The sequence below is a fragment of the Lampris incognitus genome, chromosome 1, assembly GCF_029633865.1.
Source record: "Lampris incognitus isolate fLamInc1 chromosome 1, fLamInc1.hap2, whole genome shotgun sequence".
Classification (NCBI taxonomy): domain Eukaryota; kingdom Metazoa; phylum Chordata; class Actinopteri; order Lampriformes; family Lampridae; genus Lampris; species Lampris incognitus.
In genome coordinates, this window is record NC_079211.1 from 2,048,005 (window position 1) to 2,065,697 (window position 17,693).

General features: G+C 44.5%; 1 protein-coding gene across 7 annotated transcripts in view; it reads left to right on the forward strand.

The window, feature by feature from the left end:
* si:dkey-237h12.3 (teneurin-3) overlaps positions 1–17,693 on the forward strand; it is a 322,689-nt gene that overhangs the window by 233,118 nt on the left and 71,878 nt on the right. For all 7 annotated transcript variants that reach the window (XM_056290030.1, XM_056290070.1, XM_056290079.1 and 4 more), the window contains 4 exons: positions 7,517–7,636; positions 9,155–9,416; positions 9,919–10,186; positions 12,007–12,150. In XM_056290030.1, the coding sequence (XP_056146005.1) occupies positions 7,517–7,636; positions 9,155–9,416; positions 9,919–10,186; positions 12,007–12,150 (794 nt within the window). The remainder of the gene's footprint in view (positions 1–7,516; positions 7,637–9,154; positions 9,417–9,918; positions 10,187–12,006; positions 12,151–17,693) is intronic.

Here is a 17,693-nt window from a genome sequence, read left to right on the forward strand (position 1 = left end):
GTCTAAATGGTCAACCTGATTTAACCTCAAGGCCGTCCCGAGACCCTGTCTAAATGATCAACGTGATTTAAGCTCAAGGCCGTCCCGAGACCTTGTCTAAATGGTCAACCTGATTTAACCTCAAAGCCCTCCCGAGACCCTGTCTAAATGGTCAACCTGATTTAACCTCAAGGCCGTCCCGAGACCCTGTCTAAATGATCAACCTGAATTAAGCTCAAGGCCTTCCCGAGACCCTGTCTAAATGATCAACCTGATTTAAGCTCAAGGCCGTCCCGAGACCCTGTCTAAATGGTCAACCTGATTTAAGCTCAAGGCCGTCCCGAGACCCTGTCTAAATGGTCAACCTGATTTAACCTCAAGGCCGTCCCGAGACCCTGTCTAAATGATCAACCTGATTTAAGCTCAAGGCCGTCCCGAGACCCTGTCTAAATGATCAACGTGATTTAACCTCAAGGCCGTCCCGAGACGCTGTCTAAATGATCAACGTGATTTAACCTCAAGGCCGTCCCGAGACCCTGTCTAAATGATCAACCTGATTTAACCTGAAGGTCGTCCCGAGACCCTGTCTAAATGATCAACCTGATTTAAGCTCAAGGCCGTCCCGAGACCCTGTCTAAATGGTCAACCTGATTTAAGCTCAAGGCCGTCCCGAGACCCTGTCTAAATGATCAACCTGATTTAAGCTCAAGGCCGTACCGAGACCCTGTCTAAATGATCAACCTGATTTAACCTGAAGGCCGTCCGGAGACCTTGTCTAAATGATCAACCTGATTTAAGCTCAAGGCCGTCCGGAGACCCTGTCTAAATGATCAACCTGATTTAACCTGAAGGCCGTCCCGAGACGCTGTCTAAATGATCAACGTGATTTAACCTCAAGGCCGTCCCGAGACGCTGTCTAAATGATCAACGTGATTTAACCTCAAGGCCGTCCCGAGACCCTGTCTAAATGATCAACCTGATTTAACCTGAAGGTCGTCCCGAGACCCTGTCTAAATGATCAACCTGATTTAAGCTCAAGACCGTCCCGAGACCCTGTCTAAATGGTCAACCTGATTTAAGCTCAAGGCCGTCCCGAGACCCTGTCTAAATGATCAACCTGATTTAAGCTCAAGGCCGTCCCGAGACCCTGTCTAAATGATCAACCTGATTTAACCTGAAGGCCGTCCGGAGACCTTGTCTAAATGATCAACCTGATTTAAGCTCAAGGCCGTCCGGAGACCCTGTCTAAATGATCAACCTGATTTAACCTGAAGGCCGTCCGGAGACCTTGTCTAAATGATCAACCTGATTTAAGCTCAAGGCCGTCCGGAGACCTTGTCTAAATGATCAACCTGATTTAAGCTCAAGGCCGTCCGGAGACCTTGTCTAAATGTTCATGCATGTCAAATGTTCTACTGTCCGACTCTATAAAACTCACACTGTTCTTTAGATACACCTTTAAAGTCAGTCTAGTGAGAATGACTAATTCTGTGTGGTCAGACTGTCAATACGGTGAGTATTGTTAAACCACCGACTGTCAGTATTGTTAAACCACTGACTGTCAATATTGTTAAACCACTGTCAGTGTTGTTAAACTACTGACTGTCAGTACTGTAGCATTGTTATACTGTTAGCATTGTCAATACTGTAGTAAAGTGTAAGAAAGTGGATGTTTTCGTCCACTGCTTTCTTCATTGTCACTTCATGTTCTGTCAGAATTAATGAGGGAACATGATAATAATAGTAATAATAATACTAATCATCATCATCATTAATGGAATATGTTAATAATGATAACAGTAATAATAATAATAATAATCATTAATGAGGGAACATGATAATAATACAATTATTATTATTATCATAATAAATAATCATCATTAATGAGGGAACATGATGATAATAATCATCATCATCATCATTAATGAGGGAACATGATAATGATAACAATAATAATAATCATCATTAATGAGGGAGCATGATAATAATGACAACAATAATAATACTAATCGTCATCATCATCATCATCATTAATGAGGGAAAATTATAATAATATGATCATAATAATAATAATCATTAATGAGAGAACTTGATAATAATAAGCATCATCATCATCATTAATAAGGGAACATGGTAATATCATCATCATTAATGAGGGAACATGATAATAATAATTATAATATTCATTAATGAGGGAACATGATAATAATAATCATCGTTACATGTTTTTTCATTTGAAATGTTCTTAACAAGGCCATATGTTGGTTTTTGTCCTGTTCAAGTTTTATTTTCCAAACGCACAACCGCACAGTGGTGGCACCCTGCTGGGACTGTGATGCTTAGGCATAAAAAAAACCTGACATTCAAATCTAAAGTTAAAACTAAAATATAAAAACCCTGGTGTCTGAAAATTTAACAGAATAAAATTAACAGCATTTACAGGCCAAAAACCTTAAAATTAAACTAAAATCTCGAATTAAAATCTAAAATGTAACAACAGGGAGTTAAAATGTAACACACAGGTAGAACATATGTGATGAACATGTCAAATATGATGTACAAAGTGCAGCAATGTACACCAGACAACTGAACAGTGCAGACTAAAGTGAGGCGTCTGTGTGTGTGTTTGTGCATGTGTGTGTGTGTGTGTGTGTGTGTGCGTGTGCGCTCAAGGGTCCAGAGTCTGTGAGTTCAACAGTCTTGAGGCTTGTGGGAAAAAATTGCCTGTAAGCCTGTAGGTTTGGGCCCGGGTGCTCCGGCACCATTTTCCAGACAGGAACAGAGGGAACGGTTTGTGGCTACCGTGCCCGACTAGCCGCCGGGCTTTCTTCCTGCACCTCTGGCTGTAGAGGTCCGGCCTGGCTGGGAGCTCAGTCCTGATGGTGTGCTGTGCTGTTTGCACCACCCTCTGTAGAGTCTTGTGGTCAAAGGCGGTGCAGCTGCCATACCAGATAGTGATGCAGCCATCAACGCCCAGTACGGCTTTATGTTCTGGACTGAGCCACCAGCCACACCGGACCTCTACACCCAGATGTCCTGGCCTTGCTGGCGGGGCTCCCCTCCATGATGATTTATAGTTTTGTATTTTGCATCTCGTCTTCCCATAATAGCATCTGAGTATGAGAAGGGTTCAGGAAAGACGTGTGGCGTAATCTGTGTCCCTTTGCGACCCGGTGGAACAGCGATGCTGCGGTGCTGGTGTGCTTAAGCTGAGGGGCCTCATCAGGCAGAGTTATGGGCTTTTCACAGAGGCTAAAGAGAGACGGCGGACCTGTCACATGGCCGTTCCATGACTAATAACCACCAACGTGTGTGTGTGTGTGTGTGTTTTTAATGGTCAGTAATTCAGCCTCCTCCACCCGCCCTCCTGGGTGGAGTGGTGACAGCTGGTAGTGGTGGTTGCTTGTTGACTGGCTGGTGTTATTACCCATCTTTCTCTCTCTCTGTCTGTCTCTCTGTCTGTCTGTCTCTTCGTCTGTCTCTCTGTCTGCACACAGAGTCTCTCTCTCTCTCCCTCTCTCTGTCTGTCTCTTCGTCTCTGTCTCTGTCTGTCTTTCTCTCTCTGTCTCTGTCTCTGTCTGTCTCTCTCTGTCTCTGTCTTTCAAATTTCAAATGTGCTTTTATTAATTAGCATGACAAATATGCATTTCTATTGCAAAGCATTTTCACATAAAGGACAATAAGAGTGCACCAATACACAACACACACACATCAACACATGCAATAAAACAACTTACACAGCTACGTCATGGCAACAAGATCCTGTGTGACTGGATGTGTGTGAATTTGTCAGTCTCTGCATGTGTGTGTGTGTGTGTGTGTGTGTGCAGAGTGTGTTCACATAAAGGACAAGAACAGTATACAATACAGAACACATATACATCAACAGATGCAATAAAATCTTTCTGCCATCATCTGTGTGGCTGTGTGTGTGTGTGTGTGTGTGTGTGTGTGTGTGTGTGTGTCCGAGTGTTGTCCCGGTCCTCCCCGTTGGGAAGGAGTACAGGGTATCACACACTGTCCCTCAGACGATGGCAGGCTAGAACATACTGTGCAGCACAGTACAGCTGTCTCTGTGTTCACCTGGTATGTGGGGCAGTTTTCTGGGGTGTGGCAGGGCAGTGAATTTGGGGTGTCACAGTACAGCTGTCTCTGTGTTCACCTGGTATGTGGGGCAGTTTTCTGGGGTGTGGCAGGGCAGTGAATTTGGGGTGTCACAGTACAGCTGTCTCTGTGTTCACCTGGTATGTGGGGCAGTTTTCTGGGGTTCGGCAGGGCAGTGAATTTGGGGTTTCTCTCCTCACATTTCTGAAAGTAGTAATGGCGGATTTCCCGGAACGTCTTGCATTCAGCTAAAAAGTGCAGCTGTCTCGACAACATTGTCTTCACACTGGTAACAGAACCGTTGGTCTTTTGGCATCCGGGTCTTTCTATGTCTGCCTGTTTCTGTTGCTAGGCCATGCTCACTGAGTCTGTTTCTATGGCGATGCTCACTGAGTCTGTATTTCGTCAGTATGTTTCTCAATTGTGTTTCTTTTGTTTGAATGAGGTATCTGCTATTGTGTCCTCTCTGTCTAGGGCCAAATAGCATTGCATCTGGCTTTGGGGTTTTGTTTTAGATTGTCAATATTCATAATAATTGTCTTTTAGGTTTGAGGGAATTTGTTGAAGCCGAATATGTTGTGTAGTTTGGACCTGGTCTCGTGCCTCTGAAGTGTTAGTATGTGTTAGTGGACCGATGGCTGAGGACCAGGTTGGTAGGAGAGTTCTTATCTTTGCTCGACTCTTGGTATTGCAAGGCTTTATAATGGAAAGCGTGTGGGTCGCTGAATGTTAGATGTTTCCAGAATTTGATTGCTCTTTTTTGAATTTTAATCAGAAGAGGATATTGGCCTCGTTCTGCCCTGCATGCATTGTTTGTGGTGTGCTGATGGACTTTTAGAATGTTTTTACAGAATTCAACATGCAGGGTCTCAATTGGATGTTTTTCCCATTTATGTAGTTCCTGACTTGCAAGTGGACCCCACACTTCACTGCCTTAAAGGGCAATTGGTTCTATGACTGATTCAAATATTTTTAACCAGATTCTAATTGGAATTTCAAAAAAGAGATTTGTCTTTTATGGCAAGTAGAGCCCTGCGTGCCTTGTCTCTTACTTCATTCACTGCCATGTTGAAAGTTCCTCTAGAATTGATTCTAAGGCCTAGGTAGGTATAATTAAATGTATGGTCAATTTCATTTGGTCCTAATCTAAATATGTGCTGTCTTCACTGATATCTGGATCTTTTCTGAAATATTATTATTTTCGTTTTACTCATGTTAACTGTCAGGGCCCAAGTCTGACAAAACTTTTGAAGAAGGTCTAATTGAGTCTGGAGTCCTTCCTCCGATGGTGAAAGAAGGACCAGGTCATCTGCATAGAGCAGGAATTTGACCTCACTGTCTTGCAGAGTGAGTCCAGTTGCTGGTGAGTTTTCCAGCATAGTTGCCAACTCATTGATATACAAGGTAAACAGAATTGGACTTAAAAGGCAGCCCTATCTCACTCCGCGCTCCTGAGGGATATAGTGAGTTCTTTTGGATCCTATTTTAATTCCACACTTAGCTCCCGAGTACATTGGTTTTATAATATCATATGTTTTTCCCCCTACACCACTTTCCATTAATTTGTAGCACAATCCATAATGCCAAATATAATCAAATGCTTTTTTGAAGTTGATAAAACAAGTGAATAGTTTGTTTTTATTTTGAGTATGTTTTTCAATTAGGGTGTGTAGGGTGTAAATATGATCAGTAGTGTGGTAGTTTATTAGCCGGGAGTTGATGATAATACAGAATACCTTCCCCAGGTTACTGTTCACACAGATGCCTCGGTAGTTGTTGGGGTCAAATTTATCTCCACTTTTGAAAATTGGTGTAATTAATCCATGATTCCAGATATCAGGGGAATAACCCACACTCAGAACTAGGTTGAATAACTTAAGTGTAGCACACTGAGACTTTTCATTCATGGATTTTAGCATTTCATTTAGAATGCCATCAGGTCCACATGCTTTTTTGGGCTTCAGCTTGCCAGATTGGTCTAAAAGTTCCTGCTCAGTGATGGGGGAGTCGAGTGGGTTTTGATATTCCTTGATTGACCGTTCTAATTTTTCTAGTCTGCTCATTATGTTAAATTGGTCCGTGTTTTGATCTGATTGAACTTTCTTAAATAGAGCTTGGAAATGGTTTGTCCAGATATCTTCATCTTGTATCACTAATTCTTCATGATTTGTTTTTTTGAGGCGATTCCAATTGTCCTAAAATGTATTGGTGTTTAATGATTCCTCAATCAGTGTCAGTTGCTTACAGGTGTACTGAGCTCTCTTAGTTCTGAGTGTGTGTTTATATAGGCTTAGTGTCTCACAATATAGAAGTCTAATTGATGTATTATTTGGATCTCTGTGTTTCTGATTGGTTAATTTGCAAAGTTATTTCCTTATTGATTGACATTCTGCATCGAACCAGGTATCTTCTCTCTTAAGTGTTGGTTTTGATCTAGATATTTTTGATCTTGCTTTTTCTGCTGTTTTTTCAAATATGTTGTTAACTTTTTCCACGGCCTGATTGACACCCTCTTTACTGAGGATATAGGGGGTATCTTGGAAGGTATTTAAAAGATTTTGGACTTCTTGATTGTTAATGGTTTCTTGAATTCCTCTGTACTGTTTTCAGCCCGATACGTATGATTTCTTTATGTGGAGCAGCTTACTGGGCTGTGATTTGATAGTGTTGATTTCTGTCTTTTTGATGAACACAGTGATTTGGCTGTGATCAGAAAGGGGGGTTAGTGGTTTGACAGTGAATGCTCTAATTGACAAGGGGTCTATATCGGTTATTACGTAATCTACTGTGCTATTTCCAAGAGGTGAACAAAATGTGTGTCTTCCAAGAGTGTCTCCTCTTATCCTAACATTGACGATATACAGACCCAGACTGGGACAGAGCATCAAGAGTTCTTTTCCATGTCTGTTTGTAGCTGGATCACAGTTGCTTCTGTGGGAGTAAACAAACTTATTGGCTTTATCAAGTGAGTTACAAATGTAGTTATTGCCATCTGAACATACAAAGTCAGTCTGGGTGCCTGTCCGTGCTTTTAGATCTCCACAGACAAGAACATTTCCCTGAGCCTGAAAATGGCTTGTTTCTGTCTCTAACAGTGTACATGTATCTTCAGTGTAATAGGGAGATTCATAAGGGGGGATATATACATTGCACAGAGGAAGAGATCTTTTTGTGAGTTGAAGATTTCTTTTCTAATTTTTAACCAGATATGATATTTTCCTTTTTTCATGACACTGATGTGTCTGTCCAATTTTGATTTGTACCACATTAACAAACCTCCTGAGTTTCTACCCTGCTGTGCTGTGCTGAGTTTTGCTCTCTCTGTCTCTGTCTCGTGCTCTCTGTCTATCTCGCTGTCTTTGTCTTTCTCTCTCTGTCTCTGTCTCACTCTCTCTCTCTGTCTGTCTCTCTGTCTGTGTTTGTTTACAAACAGCTTGGCGTCAGTCATCCGGGGTCAGGTCCTCACTGGAGATGGGACACCGCTGATCGGAGTCAACGTGTCTTTCCTGCGTTATCCGGAGTATGGCTACACCGTCACGCGGCAGGACGGCATGTAAGCGTCTCTGAGTGCAAACACACAAACATGTCGTTATGTAAAACCACTTGACTGTCCACCTCCATCACCGATGCACAGGCCGGCCGGCGTCTCAGATCAGGAGAAGCTGCAGCAGAACCTCTGCAGACTGCACCTTTAACCTCACGCCATGTTTATTTATGACCCTGTTTGCAGTGCAGTAGAATGGAGGAAAAAACAGTAAAAGGCAAATGAATAAGGACCGTCTGCTGGCGGGAGAGACGTGGTGGCGTGGATCTAGAATGAGCTCGCAAATGGAGACAGCAGCAGCAATACGCCGCGTCCCCCAACAATCCCTCATTCAAATGTCAGAGCGGCTGAGGCCGTCCTGAACAAGCCTGTTTAAAATGCATTGAATCAGCAAGGGCAGAATCAATCTGCCAGCGGTGTAGTAAAACACAGGATTACCGTCTGACCTTCTGCCGCTATTACTGTGGTTGTGCAGTTATTAATAGAGAGTAAACACACACCAGAGGAAGAAGTCACATGTGCATCCAGAGGAAAGGGCATTTTGATTTAACAGATGGTTTTAGCAATGTGGGGGTACTGTATGTCTGCAGTCAAATGGCCGGACTGGAGCCTTGTTTATGTGTTGCCAGTGTGGAATAAATGGCTTATGAGTGGCAGCGTATTATCCAGTTGTTGTTGTGAGCTGCAGCTTGGTGGCGGGGTCCCCAGATAGACCGGATTAGCTGATTTCTTCAGATATTCCGCCCTGTGACTCTTCTGACACAGAGCATGATAAATGCTGGGGGATAATCACACTTGGTTAGCCAACAGATCCGCTCAGGGCTTTACGAATAGAGAACAGGGGTGTGTGTGTGTGTGTGTGTGTGTGTGGGGGGGGGCATCAAAGCCTGGCGTCGCAGCTGTGAGCTCCCCACTGCCCAAAGTGGATGGTGGTGGTGGAGACTCGAGGAGAAAGCTGTTTCAGGTCAGCTGAACCGCTTGGCAGTGTTTGTGTGTGTGTGTGTGTGTGTGTGTGTGTGTGTGTGTGTGTGTGTGTGAGCGTGTGTTTTTGTGTGTGTGTGTGTGGGGGGGGGGGGGCGTGCAGTGTCGCCACACAGATGCTTCCCCCACTGGGCAGCGGAGCTAGCTAAATATATGGAATAGCACTTCAAAGACTCCCCCTTCATTTCCAAACCAGTAACTTGTCCCCATGCAGCAAGCCACTAATTAAAACCAGTTCACCACAGAAACCACGCCAAGACCCCGAAGTCCACATGCTACCACTAAGTGTCTACCCACACCATGCATGGTTACGCACAAGTAACAAATTAGATGCAGTGAAGGATGATAATATATGAAAGCTGCAGAGAGAGAGAGAGAAGGAGCTTGACGGTGGGAAAACACCACCAGGGTTGTGGAATTTTATAAGAATTTCAGTATTTTAGTTTGAACGTAAAGGTTTTTTGTGGACATCAATGACCACATGTTGATCCTCATGAGTCCATTTTACTGGCGGGCGGCTGCCTCCGTACATCTCTAATATTCCAGGTTCGATCTGCTGGTGAACGGCGGTGTCTCGTTGACTCTGAGCTACGAGCGTGCTCCGTTCCCGGCACTGCAGCGTACGGTGTGGATGCCCTGGAACGTCTTCCATGTGATGGACACGGTGGTGATGAGACGCGAACGCAACGAGATACCGAGCTGCTACCTGACCGGCCTGATCAAACCGAGTCCACTCATCCTGTCCACGCCGCTCTCCACCTTGTACAAGACCTCCGCCCAGGACAGCCCCATCATCCCAGAGACACAGGTCAGCCCCGGACCACTTCACTGTTGTGTTGTATTGTGTTGTGTTGTATTGTGTTGTGTTCTTCGGTACGACACATGCTTTTGATTCCAGACTGTGTTGAAGGTGAACATTACACAGGCCACAATATTCAGGAAAGACTTGGAGAACCAGCAATTCATTTATTCCTATATTACAATCACATTTCTTAATTTGGATGTGTAATGAGCCTCGTGTTCATTTTAAAGTATTTTACACTGGAGACTGATTCTTTTTTCACTTAGTTGAATTATTGACAACCTCTAGTCTCCTCATCTCCGACTCAGTGGTTTATAATGTGACAGTGTAGTTTTTGATTGCTGTTGACCAAAGAAATGAAAATATTTGCTGAACTGAATAGCGTAGGAGAAAACTCACTGTGGCATGTCAAGTTATTTTCAGATGGCTCTCAGCTCTCAGCGCTCATTTGGCATTTGTTTGGTTTATTCCGTTTCCAGCGATGATGTGTGCTAATTAAAAATCACAGGTCCTTCATGAGCAAGTGGCCATTCCGGGTAGTGACCTTAACCTGGTGTACCTGAGCTCCAGGGCGGCGGGCTACAAGCCCATTCTGAAGGTCCTTCTGACCCCGGACCGACTGCCCTCCGGCCTGATGAAGGTCCACCTGATGGTGGCGGTGATGGGCAGACAGTTCCAGAAGTCCTTCCCTGCCTTCCCCGACCTGTCCTACACTTTCATCTGGGACAAAATGGACGCCTACAACCAGAAGGTCTACGGCCTGGCGGAGGCTGTGGGTGAGTTCCTGCAGTGGGGTCAAAGGTCGGCACATCTGCTGCGAGTTGAACTTTGAGGATTGGTTTTTGTTTTGCTGGTTGTTTCAGCTCACGGTGGCGCAGTGGTTAGTGCAGTCACCTCACAGCAAGAAGGTCCTGGGTTCCAGCCCCGGGGTAGTCCAACCTTGGGGGTCATCCCGGGTCGTCCTCTGTGTAGAGTTTGCATGTTCTCCCCGTGTCTGTGTGGGTTTCCTCCGGGTGCTCTGGTTTCCTCCCACAGTCCAAAGACATGTAGGTCAGGTGACTCGGCCGTATTAAATTGTCCCTCGGTGTGTGTGTGTGTGTGTGTGTGTGTGTGTGTGTGTGTGTGTGGGCCCTGTGATGGTCTGGTGGTCTGTCCAGGGTGTCTCCCCGCCTGTCACCCAATGACTGCTGGAATAGGCTCCAGCAACCCTGAGAGCAGGATAAGCAGTTCAGATAATGGATGGATGGATGGATGGATGGATGGATGGTTGTTTCAGCAGTTCATGTGTCTTTGTTTGTTTGTGGGTGTGATAAAGCTTAGGCAGGTGGGCTGAAATCACGAAGTCCTAGACTGCAGCACTTCTGAAGGCCAGTGCTGTTTTCCTAGACTGCAGCGCTTCTGAAGGCCAGTGCTGTTTTCCTAGACTGCAGCACTTCTGAAGGCCAGTGCTGTTTTCCTAGACTGCAGTGCTTCTGAAGGCCAGTGCTGTTTTCCTAGACTGCAGCACTTCTGAAGGCCAGTGCTGTTTTCCTAGACTGCAGCACTTCTGAAGGCCAGTGCTGTTTTCCTAGACTGCAGCACTTCTGAAGGCCAGTGCTGTTTTGCTGACGTCTTGAAAACATCTCTTGCGAGGCAGCGGTCTGAAAGTCCTTTAAGAGAGTCGGTAATTATAACTACGACACAAACTGATGACAAATAACACTTGGGATCTTGAGAAAAGTGCTACATTTGATGATATTTACAATAATCGTATTTCCTCTGTAAAAAAAGGATGCTGTTGGTTGTTACAGTGAGCATTTCTCATTATGTTTCATGGTTTATCAGCAACAACAACTACAACTTAGTTTTGTATAGCACCTTTCAAGTAACCAAGGACGTGGTTACACTAGATAAGAACAACAACAAAACACACACACACACACTTATCCAGTTTCTTAGTTGCCCAGCAAGAGGAAGCTTCCAGAAACCTTTCAAAAAGTAGTCAGGCTTATTTATGTAGCCCAAAATCACAAGGTGGTCTGAAAGGGCTTTGCCGTCAGTAATAAATACTGAGGTAAGAACACCCTGCGCCACGCAGAGAGTTTTATGATGTTTCATTGTGAGGAAGATGAAGTGCTGTCGGTTGTAGAACGTTCCAGTTCATATGTTACAGTGACGAATGGCACAGTTGTGGAAAATCTACAGCGTTCACTTCCACCTTACACTCACAACTAGATCACAGCCTTCACTTGATGCACTATAATGTCCCCCATCTTGTTTTTACTGCATAAATACTTCATGTCAGTGCGGCTCACGCAGCATATGTTTTTTTAAGTTGTAGTTTATTTGCATATATGAATAATAATCGACAGAAAAAGCAGAGAAGAGGGGAGAGAATACAAATTGTGCAGGTGAGATAAAAAAGGGGGTTATAAATCCATCGCAGCTAGAAAATAATCCATAACCATGAGAAAACAAAGCCAACTGCAACATGCAGATGCATCACAGCGGGAGCAGGAAGTTCTGCAGGCTGCCGGCCTCATCGGCTTCATGCAGGTGCTGTGGGAGAGGGTGGTTGTCCGTGCTCACCGTGTGTCTGCCCTCTTGTTATGTTCAGTGTCGGTGGGGTTCGAGTTTGAGTCGTGTCTGGACGTGGTGCTGTGGGAGAAGAGGACGGCTGTGCTGCAGGGTTATGAGCTGGACGCCTCCAACATGGGAGGATGGATGCTGGATAAACACCACATACTGGACGTCCAGAATGGTAAGACAGGGTTTGCTTGCAGGGAAATGTTTTGTGTGTGTGTGTGTGTGTGTGTGAGTGTGTGTGAGTGTGTGTGTGTGTGTGTGTGTGTGTGTGGAGACAGGTGGCAACTTGGGGTTGTAGACAGGTGGTCTTTATCCCAGAATTGCCTCGATATGTACTTGAATATGAGAGAAAAATACTTTGTCATCTCATCTGCAGATAATGGGGGAGAGTTTGGAAGGGCTAATCTTTCACATGAATGATGAAATAAATCAGCTGTAGTGACATCAGGGTGCAGAGCTCAGTATGAATCCAACCCACTCAGTATGGATCCAACCCATTCAGTATGGATCCAACCCATTCAGTATGGATCTAACCCACTCAGTATGAAGCCAACCCACTCAGTATGGATCCATCCCACTCAGCTATTTTGGGAAGAAAGTGGCCTTATGCGTCTCCAGATGACCTTACAAGCTTTAACCCTTCATTAATCCAGATCCACCAGAAGCATCCCTCTTCAATTCAATTCAATTCAGTTCAACTTTATTGTCATTAAAAACAATGTGCAGGCACATGTTAAAAATGAAATGAGGGCTGTGGCTTCACCAAACAGTGCAAGACAGACACAGACAAACACAGCAAACACAGTATAAGATATACACACATATACACACATCAGTCTCCATCACTTTCATCACCAAGTCCAGTAAAGACTGTTGACGTTGGTGATGAAAGTTTTCATTCTTTTTAAAATTTTCTCCCGTTTTCTCCCCAATTGTATTTGGCCAATTACTCCACTCTTCTGAGCCGTCCCGGTCGCTGCTCCACCCCCTCTGCTGATCCGGGGAGGGCTGCAGACTACCACATGCCTCCTCCGATACATGTGGAGGCACCAGCCACTTATTTTCACCTGGCAGTTAGGAGTTTCACCAGGGGGACATAGCGTGTGGGAGGATCACGCTATTCACTCCAGTTCCCCCTCCCCCCTGAACAGGCACCCTGACTGACCAGAGAAGGCGCTACTGCAGCAACCAGGATACGTACCCACATCTGGCCTCCCACACATGCAGACACGGCCAATTGTGTCTGTAGTTGCCAACCAAGCCGGAGGTAACACTGGGATTCAAACCGCTGATCCCCGTGTTGTTAGGCAACGGAATAGACCGCCATGCTACCTGGACAGCCGAAAAGTTTTTTTCACATATAACTAATGTGACTTGGTACATTGCTTTCACAAAACGCAAAGGATTTAACACAACATTGTGAAAGTGTAACATCCCTGTTAACATGGCAAGGCAGGTAAAGGACTTTAGGGAATAATGAGGACACACAGTGTGCAACAAGATGTGAGATATGAAACACAGTGTCCCCACATGACAAATGGCAGCACAACAAATCAAAAGGAAAATATACAGGAATTGTGAATATCGACCTCTTGTTTTGATTGCAGTATGAATTTCTGAATTGTAATACTACTTAACAGTAATCGACACAGACTGTCAGAGGTCATATCAGCAGTGGCAGAAATCACAGACAGCAGCTTAGATTGGGACACAGTTTAATACTGACCCACAACACACACAACACACAGCAGCTCATATTCAGAAGGCGAACGTCTACCAGCTATCTTCTGACCGAATTACAGCAGCGGTCGTGATTTAAAATCCATCAGCAGTGTTTTGGTTTATTTGAATTTATTTGTGGTAATTTGCAGTTGTTTGCTGTGTTTGTTTGTATTTCTGTTTTGGTTTTTTGTGTTTCTTTGTACACTGGGGTGGTTTGCAGCTGAGTGTGAAATGGCCAGGATGAGAGTCAGCACCTCCAAGTCTGAGGCCATGGTTCCCTACTGGAAAATGGTGGATTGCTCCCTCTGGGTTGGGATGAGTTGTTGCCTCAAGTGAAGGAGTTCAAGTATCTCGGGGTCTTGTTCACAAGTGAGGGTAGGATGGAGCGGGAGGTTGACAGGTGGATTGGTGCAGCATCAGCAGTAATGCGGACGTTGTACCAGACCATTGCGGTGAAGAAGGAGTTGAGCCGGAAGGCAAAGCTCTCAATTTACTAGTCAATCTTTGTTCCAGCCCTCACCTATGGTCATGAGCTTTGGGTAGTGACGGAAAGGGTGAGATTGCGGATACAAGCGGCTGAACTGAGTCTCCTCCGTAGGGTGTCTGGGCTCAGCCTTAGAGATAGGGTGAGGAGCTCGGACATCCAGAGGGAGCTCGGAGTAGAGCCGCTGCTCCTTTGCGTCGAAAGGAGCCAGTTGAGGTGGTTGGTGCATCTGATTAGGATGCCTCCTGGGCACCTTCCTTTGGAGGTTTTCCTGGCACGTAAAATGGGGAGGAGACCCTGGGGTAGACCCAGAACTCGCTGGAGGGTCTACATGTCCAATCTGGCCTGGGAGCTCCTTGGGATCCCCCAGGAGAAGCTGGAGGGCGTTGCTGGGGAGAGGGCCATCTGGAGTGCCCTACTTAGCTTGCTGCCACTGTGACCCGACCCCGGAGAAGTGGCTGATGATGAGATGAGATGCTGTGTTTTTGTGTCACCCAGTTGTGGGTGAATGAGTGATGCATCATCTGTAATGTATATCTGCAATTTAAACTAGGGATGCTCTGATTAGAGTTTTTGGGGCCAATACTGATCACCGATCACAGGGTGGGTGGGGCGGATGGGGCTCTTCCATTTAAAGTGTTCTATTTATTGTGTAGCATTATTCATTTATATTTACTATTTATAGCAATAAACATAAGTATTCTTAACAGCATTGCAGAAATATAATGAAGAGCTGGGACAGTATCATAAATTGAAAACTGTTTATTTATTGGAAGGCAACATATGCAACATATTCCCTTCTCTTATTAGGTCATGTAGATCACGAAGGAACTGAAATCAATATAATAATATTTAGCCTATGCTCGGCTAAAGAGCAGTTTAGCAAATATTTTCGCCTTCCTGTGGAATAAAAGCTAAATGTGCTCAACACTATGCACTATATTTCAAAGCATAAGGCAACATAAGAAACCATTATAGTCTATATCAGGCTATAAAGGCTTGTAAAGCCTATATAAGGCTATAAAAATCAATTTCAATAGATGGAACAAAATACAGGGCTTTTCTAAATTTAGGCCTACTACAAATGTAGACAATATAAAACGGCAACAAAGAAAGGCCGTAACCAAATCCTCTATAAAGCATTCCTCAACATTTACATGTTTTTACAACCTGCCATTCTTTAGCTTAGCCTACTTCTTAAGCGTGACAGCAGGTTTTTCCCTTATAAATATAAATAGAAGCATCTCTGCATTTAGAAGTCAGCCTGTTCCTCTTCTCATCTGCAACATTTGCCACTGTGCTGAAAAGTCGCTCGCTATCTACACTTGTGCACGGTGCGCAGAGGTAGGCTTGTGCTGCTTCTGCGAGTGCGGGGGAGCGGCTTTTATTGTCCTGCTAGAAAGCAAGCGGCTGTCCGCTTCGTGGGATAAGTGGCTGTGACAAGTAGAGGTTCATCTGCGATGTGGTTTGGTTGCTGGTGTCACTGCCATGTTCCACAGCTTCATCCAGTAATTCAGCACATAGCCTGCAGAGAGCCAGCTCGTGGTACTTTCTCTGGGGGCTCGGAACCACTCGCTCCAAACTGTTCTCATCACACTATCCTGATCCTGAATGGGCGGCCAGGATACCTGAAAGCAGAACACGTAGCTGTGGCTTGAGTGCATCTGGGAAAGATCGGTCTTTATGAATTTTTATTAACAAAAAAGAAAACATCAGGTCTATTTTGTGCATTTTTGTAGGTTAGACTATTTTTGTTTTTATAGCCCATCTTATTAAATTGCACAACTGTTATAAGTGTTTTTTAAAGCAATGTTAGAAGAATTTTCAGAAAATGACACAGCATTCCTTTTACCAATAGCCTACTTATTTTTTATCAGTCATTTGGCCTACATAACAGAAATATTTACGTAGCAAGTCTATTCGTTTTTCTCACCTCAGATCGAGACCTGTAGCAACTGTTAACAGGCGCTCAGATCCAATGTAACTGAATAGCTTCTGGATCGCTTCCAATACAGCAGCTTTTGACGTTTTCATGCCTTGGTCCGTCTCTGCTGTCTTCTCAAAGAGAGGCATAAGAGCTCTAATGGATGGTATCACATCTGCAGCCAGCTGATGAGCTGATCTGGTGCGTTTGCTCTTCGGATGGTGCGAGCAGGGAAATCACATTTTCCACTGATTGCTGGAGAAGGTTGAAGACAAGTAATAGTCCGCTGCATAAGCAGATAGTGCCCGTTTCTGTTGTAGTAGACTCTGTAGCATATACAAAGCACTATTCCACCTAGCAGATACAGCTTGCTGTAGTCTTTTTGTAGGCTGTCTGTAGGCTGGCCCAGTTGTTGCTGAATACTTTGGGGTCGGGGGTATGCTAACGGAGAATATTTAAAATGACCGATGAGCCATCTCCCTGCAGCTCTTATATATCACAGATGCTTCACTGTGACAACACACCCTCGGCCACAGTGAGCTGGACTGTATGCACCATACAGGGTAGGCTGGGTAAATCCGCATTCTTCATGGCCTTTGCCATGTTCTTAGCATCATCCAATAGAATAGCGTGTACCTTTTCTCTTGGGATTCCCCAGGATCGGAACATGTCACTGAATGTGACAGCCAGAGCCCCCGATGTGTGTGACCCTGTGAATTCTTGGCAATGAAGAACAATACTGTGTTGTCTGAAGTTTTGATCCATAAAGTGCATGGTAGAGCTTAACAGGGACATGGGACATGCACTTGAACTCCAGATGTCACTTGTAAAACTAACTGATGTGACGTTGTCCTTTAAAATGCTGTCAATATGTGTATACACTGCTTGGTATAACTGTGGCAGGCATACATACGTCTGTGAAATATTTATGCCCTGGAAGGATATAGCATGGATCCAAGTAGGTAATCAGTCATCAGAACCCTTCGTCTTCCACTACAGAAAGAGGCTGCTGATCAAGGCCAGTGAATTCCATTATCGTGTCTGATATTTCTCTTGACTTCTTACTGTCGCTGCTGTTTAAATGTCTCCCTGCCTGACAACGGAGTGATGAAAGACTGAGTTGCTAAAGGGTTAAGTCTCTTTACTGACTTTGTGCTGGCTTGTCTTTCATACTCGCCATATTCTTTGATGTGACGAATTCTCAAATGTCTAATGAGGTTCATGGTACTAAAATGTCATTGTTGTGTTCCACCACGAGGGATTTCTGCTTCACATACATTCCATACAGTGATTTTCTTTTCTTTTTCGGTCACCTTGTAGAACTGCCAGACCATTGAAGCCATTTTAGCGAGCATCTTTTGCTAAATGTCTCACGTATTTTGCTTCATCTGATCGGTCTTTATAGAGAGCTCTGATCAAACTGTTTAGAATGAAAATCGGCCAGTATTGATTGGCGGCCATTGATCGGAGCATCTGTAATTTAAACTTGTTTCTGGTTGTTTTGTGAGTCCAGTTGTCGTGAGTGAGGAGGTAAAAAAAAACACTGTTGTAAAGCTTTAAATCAAAATGTCTGCTGTAGAAACTAGTC